We start from the raw sequence: 13,944 nt of genomic DNA on the forward strand, positions 1-13,944 counted from the left end.
GTTCTCCAGCAGAGAAGACTGCCTGCCACGTAAGGGACAAGGTGCTTCTGCTTGCCAGCTCTGGGGGCCACCAGGCCCAGTTTTGCTCCTTCCAGGTTTCCCTGAGACCTCGTGGAAACCAGGTGCATTAAGAGAGTCCAAATGTGGACAACCCAAACCTCTGTGTTTTCACCAGTACCAGCTTATCTCCCCACCCACATCACAGCCCAGCAGGGGTGGGTAGGATAGGATGGCAGTGTCCCAAGCTGACACTTGTACTTTGCCCCTTCACCTCCAGCTCCTGTCACCCCAAGTTCCTGGAGTCCTCTACTGGATCCTGAGCATACAGCCAACAAACAGGGGACACAGGCCATGGGAGGGTCCCATGGGAGAGGTTTAATATGGTGGACCCACTGCTCAAGTTCAGCCCAGCCAAGCAACAATCCCTCCTTTCACTCTCAAAAGACCTCACAGAAGTAGCTGGAAGCTGTGATGGCCTCGGGGATCCAGGAAGCACCAACCTGAACCCTGAAGAACTACATCGGTCCCATAACAAGCCCCCACCTTTCTGCCCCACCCTCGGCTCTCCAACATGAAGGCACTCATTTGTGAGCTACTGCTGTGAGCCTTTGCCTCCAACAGTTCCACAAGGCAAGTCCACTCACTCCCACCTGGCAGCTGGGGAGGCTAAGCATGGGGCTGGGAGCGGGAGTGTGCAGACACCTAGCCAGGCCCTGCAACAGAAATCCCGCTGCCCTGTCTCGGCTCTGACAAGCAGCACTGGCAAGAGCAGACTCCAAACAAGTTAAAGTGGAAGAAGCATTAAAACCCAGGCTGGGGATGTGGCTCAAGCGATAGCACGCTCGCCTGGCATTCGTGCGGCCTGGGTTCGGTCCTCAGCACCACATACAAACAAAGATGTTGTGTCCGCCCAAAACTAAAAAATTAATATTAAAATTCATATTCTCTCTCTCTCTCTCTCTCTCTCTCTCTCTCTCTCTCTCTCTCTCTCTTTAAAAAAAAATTTTAAATAAAAAAAAAACCCACGGCCGTCTATGCATTTACTTCTCTCTGAGCTGGAATCAGCTCGCCATCACCCACCCTTGCAGGGTCCAGAGATACCACTTACAAGTTGTAGATGCACAACGCCATCAATTCCAAGGAGACAGAGCCATGGTAGCCCCTTATGGGCTCTTAGGTGGGTGCACCTTTGCACATTTAAAGCAAGGACATCTGCTATTCTGGGAATTCTTGGTGGCTCAAACCAGGCACTAAAACATCCTTAAATTACCCATTTATCCTCTTAAATTTGAATGCAATTACCTAAACCCTCCCCATTTTAGGGGATTGTGTGGGGCACTGGCTTCCCTTCCCCTAGGCAAACCGCCTGCTGGACACAACTCAGTCCAAGTGGCAATTATAAGAAGCCCATGGCGCTGGGCCTATGACTCGCCCATTTAACAGAAACCGCATCACACACTGCCAGTAAGCAGAGCCCCATGACAGTCCTACAGCAACTGACACTCCCTTGGCCTGCAGGTGCCCTGGTACATGGAGGCCCATGTGGCCCCACGCTCCCCATCACACAGAGAAACCACAGCAAAACCTGGGAAATGAGGCCAAGTTCCTGCTTAAAGCCCCTGCCTTGTCACCAGGGTAGGTCTACAGAGCCACCTTCAGGGTGGCAGGGTTCCAGGCCTTGGGTCCCCCCTGGCGGAGTCTGAAAGAGGGGGCCACCAGAGGTGGTGGGGAAGGGAGGGAGGAGCACTTTACCTTCTCAATTCAGGGAGCCCTGGGCCTCAGAGATGAGCATGCAGAGCCTGCCACCTGCCTGACTCCTTACTGCCGAGCACCACTGCTCCAACTTCCTTGGCTGCACTAGAAGGGGGAGCTGGCCCTGGCAGGCCTGTACGGCACCAGGTCACTGGTATTCTAGTGGCTCACCCCAAGAGAAATGTGCTACTCCAAGTGTGGCCTCGGTCACAGCTGTGCACCTGGAGTTCATCAGCTAAAAACTAGTCAGCAGCTTGGCTGGAAGGCAACACCCAAACCCCAAATGCCAGAAAGAGATCCGTGCCAGGCACAGGGCACTGACATGGCACATACAGACAGAAGCATTCCCCAGGTAAGGCAGAGCAGGGAAATCAGCCGTGATAGTGGCTGCCTTCTCAGGCAGGCAGGCCACAGGCTGTGGGAAATCAGGCATCTCACAGTCTCCACCATGACCCTCTGCAGCACTCCAGCCTCAGGGTTTGTTGATACCCTGGTTATGCTCTTAGCAGTGTCTGTCATCTGTGTCATCAGCCCTCTTCCTCAGCCCTGTTGGGCAACCCGAAAAGAAGGATCAGGTTGTACCTTTCCATGCTTACTCAGGGCCTCCAGATACAAGTCCTGGCCATTGCTTCCCCTGGCTCCACCCTGGGACTGTCTCAATGTGTCACTGTACTTTCAAAGTGCCACCCCCCTCAGCCAGGTGGTCAAGGTGCAGAGGGCCAGCCACAGAGGGGCAGCTCTACTCAAGGGCCTGTAGAGGGCAGGCTGGCACTCTGGAACCTGGAGGGGTCCCTGGGCATGGTCCTGGACCCCTGGACACCTGAGGCTGTGTTCACCTGACAGCAACAGGCAGGAATCCCCATGTGCAGCAATGCCTGGTGCTGATGGGTTTCCAAAGAACCCCTCCCCCAGGAAGATTGCACACACGCAGACTGCACAGGGCTTGCAGGGTCTGCTGGGAAAACACACAGTCTTGCAGGCTTCTCCTAGCTAGAGCCCACTCATCTCAAATCTGAACCCAGAACATCACAAAAAGAATCCAGATAAACATCACTCAGCAAAACAGTATTACAAGGAGTGTTCCCCCTGCAAGGGAGGAGACAGCAAAAGTTGATATTCCTGACCCTGGAAGTGGCTGGGGGCTGCAGATGAGAACCATCTCTGTGGGGTGTACAGCTGAGAGTAATAATCAGCCATCAAACCAACTATGCCCATCTACCTGGGCACCATCATGCACCCACAGATAACTCCTGAATTCTGGATCATCATCAATGTGCTCTTTGATGTGGTCAAGAAACCAGACCAACACTAGGTCTAGGGCCACTGTCCCCTCCCCCCTTGCCATGATCCCTCCCTGCTTGGTGGCCAGGGATGTCCATCTAGGTTGATTAACAGGATGTTATAACCCAGCCAGAAACACAAGTTGATGCTTCTAATTCAAAGAAGACACCAACTCCTCCAGAGTATTCCCCCACCTCAGATACTAACTCTCCTTGGAAAGCCTTCACCCTCCAGGAAAGCCAGACACTAAGAGAGGACAGGCCGAACCTCCTGTGTGCTGCTTTCAGTGCAGCACCCTAAGCCTGAGTGCTCTCCATCAAGAAAAACCACAACAGTGTTTAGAAGGCTGACTTGCAGGAAGAAATGAAAATGCAATGCTTTGGAAATGTCAGGTTAACACTGAACTATTATATTATTCATCAGGTATTTTTTACCCAACTTATTACATATATATTAGTGATTCAGATATTGAAATTCATAAGCATCATAGAAAAATACTTTGAGCATTTCCAATCACTTTTTAGAACTACAGGAACAATGAATAAGATTTTTATTTCAGAATATTTTCCACCACACTATAGTGAACAAAAAGCTCAGTGTTCCGTTTTAAACCAAAGCAGAGATTAAATTAAAAATGAAGCTTGAACTGTACATCTAAATACAAAAGTGGAAAAAAGAATCTGAACTGTGGGAACAATCTTCCCCAGACGTACCCTCCTATAGCTAGCATTTAACACTTCAACTCCCCCAGGCCCTGCATCTTCCCAGGACTGACTCGACTCTCCTGTGCCAAAATGTGCCTGATTAGACAGAAGAGAAGCATAATTCAGTTCAAAATCCAAGGAAAAAAAACTGAGCTTTGGTTTGAAAAATGAAAAGCTATTGGGGTAGAGATAAAATACAATATACTCCAAACCTTCAAATTATCAGGATATTTTAATCCAAAGACAGACCTCAAATAAGAGACTGCCCCAATTAAGGCAGACCACAGAGCACAGCTTCCAGAGATCTGAGACGGAGGTGTGGCTGGAATCCACGGTGGGGACAAATGTCAGACAGTATGGGCACAGACGACAGACAGCTCTGAATGAAACCCTGCCCATTCCCTTCCTCCCTCAGCACAAGGCTTTGGGCTGAATTATCGGGATAAGTTAATGCACCCTGGTCAACTCCTGGAGCAGGTCTTCAAGGGCAGCTGGTTGCTGAAGAGGAAACTTAAGGGATCCTATTCTCAATTCTAGGGCACACTTTCAAGGGCAGTAACATCTTCAAAGTCTTTTCTATAAACTGTAGTTCAAGGCCACTCTGAAATTATCCAGCTATTAATGAAACAGCCTGCAAGTACTTTTCCTTCCCTTCCAAGGTGCCAGCGTGACCTGGAAACACCGCCTCTCCCCCACATACCACGGAAAGGGCATCGGAAGGCATCAGCAACCCCAGAGACACCAGACCATTAGGTGCCTGCAAACACTTTCCTGTCTGCCCCCAGCCACTTGTCACCAAAAAAATAACACTGCTGCCCATTCTCAAATGACTTTTTCACAATTGGACTTGATTTTTCCTTAACTAGAGACAAAAAGTCACTCAAACGAAAAGCCACTCCTTGCACAGGTGACCTCACCCAAGGCGGGTCAGTCCACTCACAAAGCCACCTCAGGCAGGACAGAATGCTCTGCAAGGAGCAGAGGGCTGGGCGCCCAGGGCGTGGCCAAGGACAGGTGAGGCCCCAAACCACACCCAGCCCAGGGAAGCACCAGGGTCACCACGAACCCCCAACAAGCTGCTGCACCATGCAGGGTGGAGCACGAGCAGGGCCACTCTGACTCTGCTCTGGGCCAGGCTAAGGCCAAGTGCGGCCCGTGCACTGCAGGTCCGAACCAACACCCCCGAACCCCAGATAAAGCTCCCCTTCAGCGAAGGCCGTGGAACACGAGCCTTCGGGTCCCTGAACTAGCCCCAAACCTCAGGTGCCAGTTTTTCAAACAGACCCGCTTGCCGGCTGGCGGGAATGGGCGCACCAGGGGACGCGTATTTAAGGAACACAACCCTGAAATCACTCATGGAGGGGGAGAGAGGCTGGGATCCTGCGCCAAGTAAAGTAGCCTCTCGAGGGAAGGGGTCTTCTGTCTGTTCTTGAGTTGGTCAGGCAACGCGGCGGCCTCAATGTCCGATCCCCCCGGATCTGCCCAGAGTGCAACTGGCCCCGCTCCCACCCTTGGTCCTCACGGTGACCCCACCCAAGCCGTGCCTCCCCAGGACCCCAGCGCCGGGGCCCTCCCGCAGCGAGGGCCCAACGTGCCGCCTCCGAACGCCCAGGGTGCACCCTGAACCCTCGCAGGATCCCAGCTTCCCCGCGGCATGACCCTGAGCCGCAAGAACCCGGCCCGGCTCCTTGCTCCCGCCGCAGCGGACTCGAGTCCCAGGCTGTCAGCTGGGACGCAGCGCCCGCAGTGCGACTGGCGCTGCCGCCGAGGCGCAGGGCCCACCGCCCAGACCCCGACCCCGACCCCGCGGTTCGAGAGGGGCATTAGCGCTGCGTGGGGAGCAGCACCTCCTACCCGGGGGAGGCTATGGGCCCCAGATGCTCTCACCGCCAGGTGACAGAAGGACCCGTCCCCGAATTCGAGAAGACATGGGTGGGGAAGAGACCAGAATGGAGACGTGAACAGGGTCGAAGTCGGATCGGTACTGGTTGGGAAGGGAGGGCCAGGACAGGGGCATGAGGACCCTCTCTGGATACAAGGAAGAAAGAGTCTGTCTGGGACCGGAGGATTGGAAACCGGGGAATCCCTACAGAACCTGAGGGAAGAGGAGAAAGGGGCTGTTCCGTAGAGCGGAGGTAGGTTGGGAGGTCCATTATCCGGGGCCCAGAGTAATGGGGGAAGGGGCGGCGGAGAACAGGGAAGGCATCCTCCTTGGTGCAGGAAGGGGGCACCCAGGAAAAGTAGTAGGGCGCCCAGGACCGTGGGGTGCGAGCCCAGGCCAGTCCAGGATCGGGATGAGAAGGGAAAGGGGCAGGTTTGAGCCGCAGTTAGAGGGGGAGGGAAAGTGCACCCAGGTCTGAGAGTAAGAGCTAGAGGGTCCCTCTAGTACCAGGGCTTAGGAACGGGCGGTCGGGTCCGAGCCAGGGGTCGGTAAGGAGATGGGGGTCTGCCCAAGTCGCGGAGTGGAGGGAAGGGGTGTCAGGCGGTAGGAAAGAGAAAGCCTTCATGGAAAGGGAAAGGGGGCCTGTCTCGCCAGGGAGGGACAGGCAGCAGGTCAGTCCTGGGGGAAGAAGAGCGCAACGCAGAGGGCGTCCGGCCCTGGGTCGCTCACCTTGGGTTTGTACAGCCACTTTCGGAACCTGTTCATCATCGCCGCGCGGGCCCCGGCCGGCCTCCAGGCGGCCCTCGCTCTCCGCAGCGCTGCGCCCGGGCCTGGTCGCGGCGCGGGGTGGACGCAGAGGCAGGGCCAGGGCCGGGCCGGGGCCGGGTCAGGCCGGGCCGGGGCCCCAGCGCTGGCTGGGTGCGGCTGGTAGCCAGCGGAGCCCCAAACGCCGGGCGGTCGGCGGACAGGTGCGTGCGGCAGGTGCGCGGCTGAGAGGATGCTCCGCGCTTGGCACGCCGGGCGGACCAAGACCCGCGGGCGGGCGCACAGACAGGGGCGGGCACGGGGCGCGCGGCTCCTCGCCGCTCACTGGTACCCCGCGCCTCCGCCGGCCCGGCTACCCCACGCCGCACATGCGCTGAGGGCGCCGCGAGCCCCAGGCCCGCGGCGGGTCGCGGGCGGGGCCGGCCCGAGGAGGCCGCCAATCCCCGCGCGGCGCCGCACAGCGCCCCACCCAGCCCCGCCTGCCGCGGCGCGCCCCCGCGGGTTCCGCCACGCTCACGAACTCCGCGTCCTGGCGCGCACCGCGGGGCGGGGCATATGCAGGGCTCCGCGGGTTACGGCCTCCAGCGCGGAGGTTGCTAGGCGACGGCGCCCAAACGAGAAGGTCCCGCCGACCCAAGACGAGGGGGCGCGGCTGCGCTGCGGCGACCCTCGACCCCGCCGGCGCTGGGTCCGCGGCTGCAGGCGGAGGCGCCAAGGAGGTCTGGCGGCAGGCAGGTACCGAGCGGCGGCGGGTGCGGAGCGGTGCGGGTGCGGGCGAGCGCCACCGGGAGGAAGCGGGGCGCGTGGCCGGGTCCTCGGCTCACCCGCGACCTTCCCCTCCTGCCGGTTCTCCTCTTCCTTGCTTCCTTCCTCTGAGTTTCGCTGACATCTCCCTCCCTCTTTGGTCTTCTTCCCAACTCCTTGATCGCAGTTAACGGTGTTTTCTGGTGTTGTGTGTTGTTTTTGTTGTTCTGTTTGGTTTTAATCTCCACAATAAACAGTGCTTTTTAAAAAGACATTTTTTGGGATTCACTACTTCCTCCAATAGTGCCCTAATTTGGATCTATTAAAAACGCTCACACACACACACACACAAACACACACAGACCCACCAAAGTTTGAGTACCTGTTATTTGTCAAGTAGACAGCTAAAACACAAATAGGTGGTCTCTCTTAAAATTCTCCTGTACAGCTGAAGAAACAAGCGCAAAGAGGCCCCATATCCTGGCAGTAGGAGCGGATTCATACTGCGGGAGGTCTGTCCTTTCCATCCAGCGCCACTTCCCTAAGGCACAGGAGAGGGAGGTAGGCCTCCCCTGAAACAATTCAGAAGAATTCCCTGCTCCAGCCTTCTTATCCTCTGTCCAGGGTGCTGGTGCCTAGCTGGTTCCCTCCAGGATGGCTGCTCAGATTCTTACTAGCACCTTCTGAGCCCAAGTACTAGATGAAAAAGAGAAACGAGTTTCCAGAAAGGAAGTCTTCTACTTCTACGGTGGAAGAACTTAGCCTCATGACCATGCAGAGCTGCCAGGGAGGCTGGGAAATGTCAGCTTTCAGTTGAGCAGCAATAGGCCCAGCTAAAAAAAACATCAGACTTTTGTTACTTAGGAGAAAGAGGAGATTGGAGATGAGACTCAACTAGCAAGACCAGCCACGTGGGGCTGTGCTTGAAGCTTAAGCCATTGGGGTGTGACTTGGCAGCAGTCCTTAGAGAACCAGCTTTCATCATGGTAAAAGCATATTTCAATTAATATACATGTGGGATCTCATGTAAATGAGGTCCCTATTGGTTGAGAGTTTGTGTCTGATGGAATCTAAACCTTCATAGACTCCCATTTCTGTCTATAAATGATTGCTAAGAAAAAAAAATAGCTCCAGTCCAGCCCACCTTTCAAGTTCTTAAATATGAGGTAGTCAAGTCTTGATTAGTGGAGTTAAAAATCAATAAGCTTGGTAATTAAATCCCACATAGATGGGTTTTTACCATTAAAATAAAACTGAGGGGGGCCTGGAGATGTGGCTCAAGCAGTAGCGCGCTCACCTGGCATGCGTGCAGCCCGGGTTCGATCCTCAGCACCACATACACACAAAGATGTTGTGTCCGCCAATAACTAAAAAAATAAAGATTAAAATAAAAATAAAATAAAATAAAACTGAGGGGCTAAGGATGTGGCTCAGTGGCAGAGCACTTGCCTAGCGTGTGTGAGGCCATGGGTTCCATTTCCCTCGCTGCAATTAATAACATAAAAGCTAAATAAAATAAAATTAAGCTAAGAATGAATGAGCAAATAACATTGAGGTGCTAAAAGCATGCCAGAGAATGTCCATTTTCTACCCAAAGACATGATTGTGTGGGCTCAAGTCACAGGGTGATGTCAGTGGGGATCCAGAACTCAAGCCTCCTTTTCCTCATGCCCACTCACAGTGCACCTGCTCTGTGCCAGGTGTGGGGTGCAGGGCCTGCCCTGGAACACAGCCTGTCAGGGAGCAGAGTGGTGCGACGAGAGCGGAGGGCCTGAATTGGGCTGGGCTCCAGAGGAGCCCCACTTCCCCCTTCTTGCCTTCTGCTTGGTGCATCCATTCACTCCTTCCAGTTCTTTCCCTCCAGGTCCACTCTGGATTGGCGAGTGCTTGCATGAACAGGGGCACCTGAGACCATCGGGGTTTTATTCTCTTACTTCCTTAGAAAACGTTATTGTGGCATTTATCTCCCAATTGGCTGAGTTAGAACAACTGAACTCTATTGCACTATAGAATCCATGTGAGTAAAGGTTTAAAAACATCTATTTTTAAAAAGAATGTAATATGACCATTGAGTAGGTCTTATTTCTGCAGAGCCATCTTTCAGATTCAAACTCAGGGCACAGTTTAAGGACTTGGTCCTTTTTGTGTCACACTCAGCATTGATTCCACAGATGTTCCTGGGTACTGGTGAAGTGCCAGTCCTGGAGTAAGGGCCAGGACTCAAGCAGGGCCCCTTCTGTGGTGCTCGGTGCTTGCAGTGGGTGTTTAGATGGCCTCAAGGAGACCTGCAGGAGCGGGGAATGGAGAGGAAGCAGACCTCTCTGGTGTTGATATCTGAGCTGGGTGTTGAAGGACATCTAGGAGTTTGTCAAAGAAAAGAGAAAGGGAAGGCTTGTTTGAGGTTCAGGGGCCATGTGTGGAGGAACTTCTAAGCCATTAAAGGACCCAAGTGGACAGGGCAGGGTGAGGAGGGCCCCAGGATGGTGACTTCGGTTTGTGAAGGAGTTGGGACATGCTGAGAAGATCCATCTGGACCACGGCAGCTGACAACCTAGGGTCTATTAGCAGTGGACGAATGGATTCCTGAAGCCATGCCTCCCCAGACCTCACCCACCCCTGCAGCTCAGGCCCAAAACTTGGGGTCCCCTACTATTTTCCCACTAGTACAGGCCCTCAGGAACACTGCCCTGGGAAGTCTAGGGAGTGGGCTTAAGGCCAGGCTAGGCAGGCCTCTTGTGGACATGTTCTGTGCCATCTCACAACGAGGCCCTAGAAAAGGATTCCCACCAGCACAAGTGACCAAGCGTGAGGGGTGCTGCTAGAGGAGGATATGGGGTGAAGACGAGCCCTTGCTGTTGACCCTCTTGGTCAGCTTTTGTCCACTAGTCTGAGAAAAGCCAAGATTTTGCTGAGGTACAGACAGCAAATCATGGAAATGGGTGTCTCCTCAGAGCTTCTCCCAGGAGGCCACCAGATAGTATCTCTGCTGCCAAGGCAGGAATAACTAGGAGCTGGGAACCTGAGAAAGAGGGGCTCTCTGGAGCCCCCCACCCATAGGGCTGCCTGGGTTGTTTTCCACTGAGGAGCAAGCAAAAGTGGAATGAGGGCCCGCGAACTATGCCAGCTCATGAGGGTGCAGGCCCTGCAGGGCTAGGGTCAACGGCAGGAAAAGATCAACAGGACAAGGGCAGGCTGGGCAGGAACCCACCTGAGGGGGCTTCAGGAACCATGCCTAGGACCTGGCATCAGGGCACTTGCCATGGTAGGTGCAGGTCTCAGGAAAGGGACTCTGGGCCCAAGCTTTGGGCACCAGATCCCCTGGTTCAGTCATCACAAAGGCCCCCATAAACCCACATCTCCCTCATCCCTTCCAGGTATGTGGGCCTCTCCTGTCCTTAACCCTACCCATTTTCCTCCCCCACCCTGAGAGTCTAGGGCACAGAGACACTATGCGTTTGTCTTTGCCCAGGACTGAGCCCTCCAGGAGGAGTGCACAGCCTCCACTGGACCTCCCTGGCTGCCTCCTCCCTGCCTGCATCCATCCACACAGCTACAGGTGCTGGCCTGTCCTCCCAGTTACAGGATGGGCACAGCCCACCCTTGAGCTGTAGGCAGGGTGCTTCCTTTTGCTTCCTGCTCCACAAGTGGCCCTGTCCCTCTCCTAAGGATCATGTCTGAAAGAACCCCCAGTATGAGTGATTCTCCTGTTCATAGTTGGTGAGGCAGACCCCACCCAAGGGACAAAACTCAAACCCCTCAGTGCCCAGCCAGTGCCTGTCCTTATCCCTGCTCTGTGTTCTCCAGGTAAATGGCAGGTCCACCCCACTGTACCCCTCAAGAACCCCATTGTGCTACGGAGTTTTAAAGAGTGTCCCATTGTGGGTGACCGTGGTGAAGACAGGGCCAGGACTGATGATCTGCTGAGCTCCCTCTCTTCTGGTTCCTAATGGTGCCTGGAGGGAAAACCACAGGTTTCAACCCCATAAGCACTCTCAGGAAAGTGGGCTCAGCAAGCTAGACATTCCCCCTCATGGCCATGTGACAGCTGCTCAGATCCACCTGTGTCACCAAGACTGGTCTGGGCCTGAGACTAAGGACAAGCCCTGACCCATCCCTACCAAGCTGGGTGCCTGAGCTACTCAGACCCTTCCAAGGAGACTCCAAGGCTAAGGTGTCACTCAGTATGGAACACTTGCCTGGCATATGAAAGATCCTGGGTTTGATCCCAAGGAGGAAAAAAAACCCCACAACAGCAACGACAAAACCCAACCAAGGACAGGACACAGAATTCAGCTCCAAACCCATCACAGAAGGGGGAGCAAAGAGCAGGCCCTCACTGGTCTTTCTGCTCACTCCTGCAGCAAGGGGACTTACTAAGTGACCTGAGTTCCAAAGAAAGCGAGAGGACCCTGGTAGGCAAAGGGGGGTTGCCTTCTCCTGCTGCGCAGCCTTTGAGTGAGCAGAGGTTTCCTGCTCCCTGGAGAGGGTGAGGTGGGACCAGCTCCATGAAGGTCTCAGGGAGGCAGGCTGTGGAGGACAGGAGGACCAGCAGAGGGAACAGGGTGGCCTCCCACAAATGTTTTGTCTTGCCTGGGGCTACACCTGACTGGAATGACATCCCGGTGTCTGCGGAGTGCATGTTTAACAATTTAATCTGGCACCCCATCCAGAGTGCCACTGTGTCTCCCTGTTCCTCCATCATCAGGGCTGCTCCCGCCCACAGGAATCCACATGGAGGCTGCCCTGCAGTCTCTAGACACAGGGAAGGTAACCCGGCGCCTGACATGGCAAGCCAGGGTGGGTCAGCATCCTGCTGGTACCAGTGGCTGGCTCATTGGGCACCCAAGGAGCTCACTGGCTTCTCTTTCCAGGACCTGGTCTCCAGGGCCTGTTCTTGGCACCAAAGCTTCAAGTCAATTTCTGCTGATTTCTAAATTCTGCTCCTCTGACATGATTAGAGAGAGGCTCGTGCTGGCTTCTATGCATGTGCAGAGTCAGGGTTAGGACCCAGAGCAGCCCAAAGCACACAGTCCCAAGTCAGGCCAGGCGCAGGGACTGGAGTGCAGCCCTGGGCAATAAGGCATCTGTGTGTCTTTCCCTGAGTGCTCAGTGACACCCCCCACCCAAGGAGCATCCAGGATCCTCTTAGAGACAGCCCCCAAGCCTGACCTTCTGCTCTGCATCCCTCTTCTGCCACCTATATCCCCCTGGGGTCACCTGTATCTCCTTCCCCAAGTCCCCCACCATGGTGCTTCCTTGGGTTCAGGCCCAGCATCCGGGACCCACATCTGTCCTCCCTGGGCTTGCTCCTGGGGATATTCAGGGCCTTGTGTCCTGAAGGCTGGCAGTCACCAAAGCCTGAGGCTACTCTGCAGCCCTGGCCTAGGCTGAAAGCACTGGGGACTCCCTGATTTGACATTTCTTAGCTCCTTCATTGTTCTGGGCACTCAGCATGTCCTCTTCTGCTAGAGAACCCATTCTTCAATTCCTGGCATTTCTTATCTTATTTCTCTCCTCTTCCTTGATCTCCTAGTAAATGGAATTTGACATTTTGGGATTGTTACTTAATTTTCAACGTGCCTTTCTCCTGCCTTCTGCATCTTCCTGGGGGCAGGAGAGGGAAGTCAACTCCTGGTGGTCTTGGCTGGGATTGACCATCTCACTGAAGGCCCTCCAACTCTGCTTTTCCAGTCAGTTGACAGCCTGGAGGGTCTAAGTCTGGGGCTGCTCCTGTTCACTGGCCAGTGGAGAAGATTTGCCCCCATTGTCCCCAGAGCATCAGCAACCCAGCTTTGCCAAGGGTGGCCCTGCACCCCGCCCACCACTCCCAGTGGCCACTCAATCATGGAACGAGAAAAGGGGTTGGTGGGAAGGGAGTCCCAGGAGTGGCCTGGCTACTGCTCAGCTCCTGAGCAGTCCCACTGAAGCCCAAGCAATCTTGCTGCATGGGCAAAAGCAGGCCTTTACTAACAAGGTCCACCTCCTCTGAGGACAGCTGGGGCCACCTGCAGTCAGTAGAGCCAGCTCCTAGGGCTTGGCCTCACCTTGAGCCTCTCCTCCCAGGACACCCTGGGAGCAACCCCAGGCCAGCCTGGCTGCTCAGCACCCTCAAGACCTGGCCCCTTAGCAGCTGTGCATCCTCTCTGAGTCTCGGGTGCCTCGTGTTTAGAATGGTGGTGTTGGAACTAGGAACCCCAGGCTGCTCCTTGCCATAGCCTTTTATGATTTGGTCACCTGCTCTGATCAGGGCCTGCCAAGTAAGCAGCCACCCTTCCAGGCTGGACTAAGGCCTGTTCTTGGCCTGAGTCATTCCCAGGGCTGGCCCCCATCTGCAGTTTGGCCTTGGGACAAGCCTGGGAGCCTCAGGGTACAAGGAGGAGTGGGCTTGGGCTCTAGTGAGTGGTGGTGACCTGGGAGCAACCACACCAACACCGGCCACTGGGGCAGCAGAGACCTGAAAAGGACTTTCCAGGAACTGGTCTCAGGTGACCTGAGCCAGGGTCCCCACTAGCATCAACAGGCCTCATTGCTCAAGGTCCCTAGCAGCCTGGTGGACTTCCATCAGTGCTGGTAAGGGTCCTGCAGCCACTTCTGCCCAGTCACACTAGCCACCTAGAAGTTGCAAAGAAGGTGACCCATGATGTTTTATTTTTAGGGTCCTTCTCAGGAAGATGGCCTACTATGGAAAATGCATCGATGTCGTGATAGAGCAACTGGACAAGTTTAAGCCTGAGAAGGACAGTCCCGACCAGTTCCTGGAGGCTGCATCCTCCTCTCTGCAGGTAGGGTCAGGGCAGCCCTGGACTTCTGGGAGGC

At 55.0% G+C, this 13,944-nt stretch overlaps 2 protein-coding genes across 19 annotated transcripts in view; one reads left to right on the forward strand and one right to left on the reverse strand.

Annotated features, from left to right (window-relative positions):
* The window catches only part of Zfyve28 (zinc finger FYVE-type containing 28), a 120,486-nt gene extending 113,686 nt beyond the window's left edge, over nt 1-6,800 (reverse strand). For 4 of the 14 annotated variants that reach the window (XR_013425618.1, XM_078020860.1, XM_021722170.3 and 1 more), the window contains exon 1: nt 6,349-6,797. Coding sequence is in view for 11 of the 14 variants with exons in the window: in XM_078020860.1 (XP_077876986.1) it covers nt 6,349-6,387 (39 nt within the window). In the remaining 3 variants the exon portion in view is untranslated. Of the gene's footprint in view, nt 1-6,348 lie in introns of all 14 variants that reach the window. The other 10 variants (XR_002483294.3, XR_002483295.3, XM_040292797.2 and 7 more) reach the window with 4 other exon arrangements.
* The window catches only part of Cfap99 (cilia and flagella associated protein 99), a 47,351-nt gene continuing 38,790 nt past the window's right edge, over nt 5,384-13,944 (forward strand). The window contains exons 1-2 of one of the 5 annotated variants that reach the window (XM_040292800.2): nt 5,384-5,872; nt 13,784-13,910. In XM_040292800.2, the coding sequence (XP_040148734.2) occupies nt 13,800-13,910 (111 nt within the window). In that variant the 5' untranslated portion in view covers nt 5,384-5,872; nt 13,784-13,799. Of the gene's footprint in view, nt 5,873-6,866; nt 7,120-13,783; nt 13,911-13,944 lie in introns of those variants that run through there. The other 4 variants (XM_040292801.2, XM_040292798.2, XM_040292799.2 and 1 more) reach the window with 4 other exon arrangements.

The sequence above is a fragment of the Ictidomys tridecemlineatus genome, chromosome 9 (assembly GCF_052094955.1).
Source record: "Ictidomys tridecemlineatus isolate mIctTri1 chromosome 9, mIctTri1.hap1, whole genome shotgun sequence".
Classification (NCBI taxonomy): Eukaryota; Metazoa; Chordata; class Mammalia; order Rodentia; family Sciuridae; genus Ictidomys; species Ictidomys tridecemlineatus.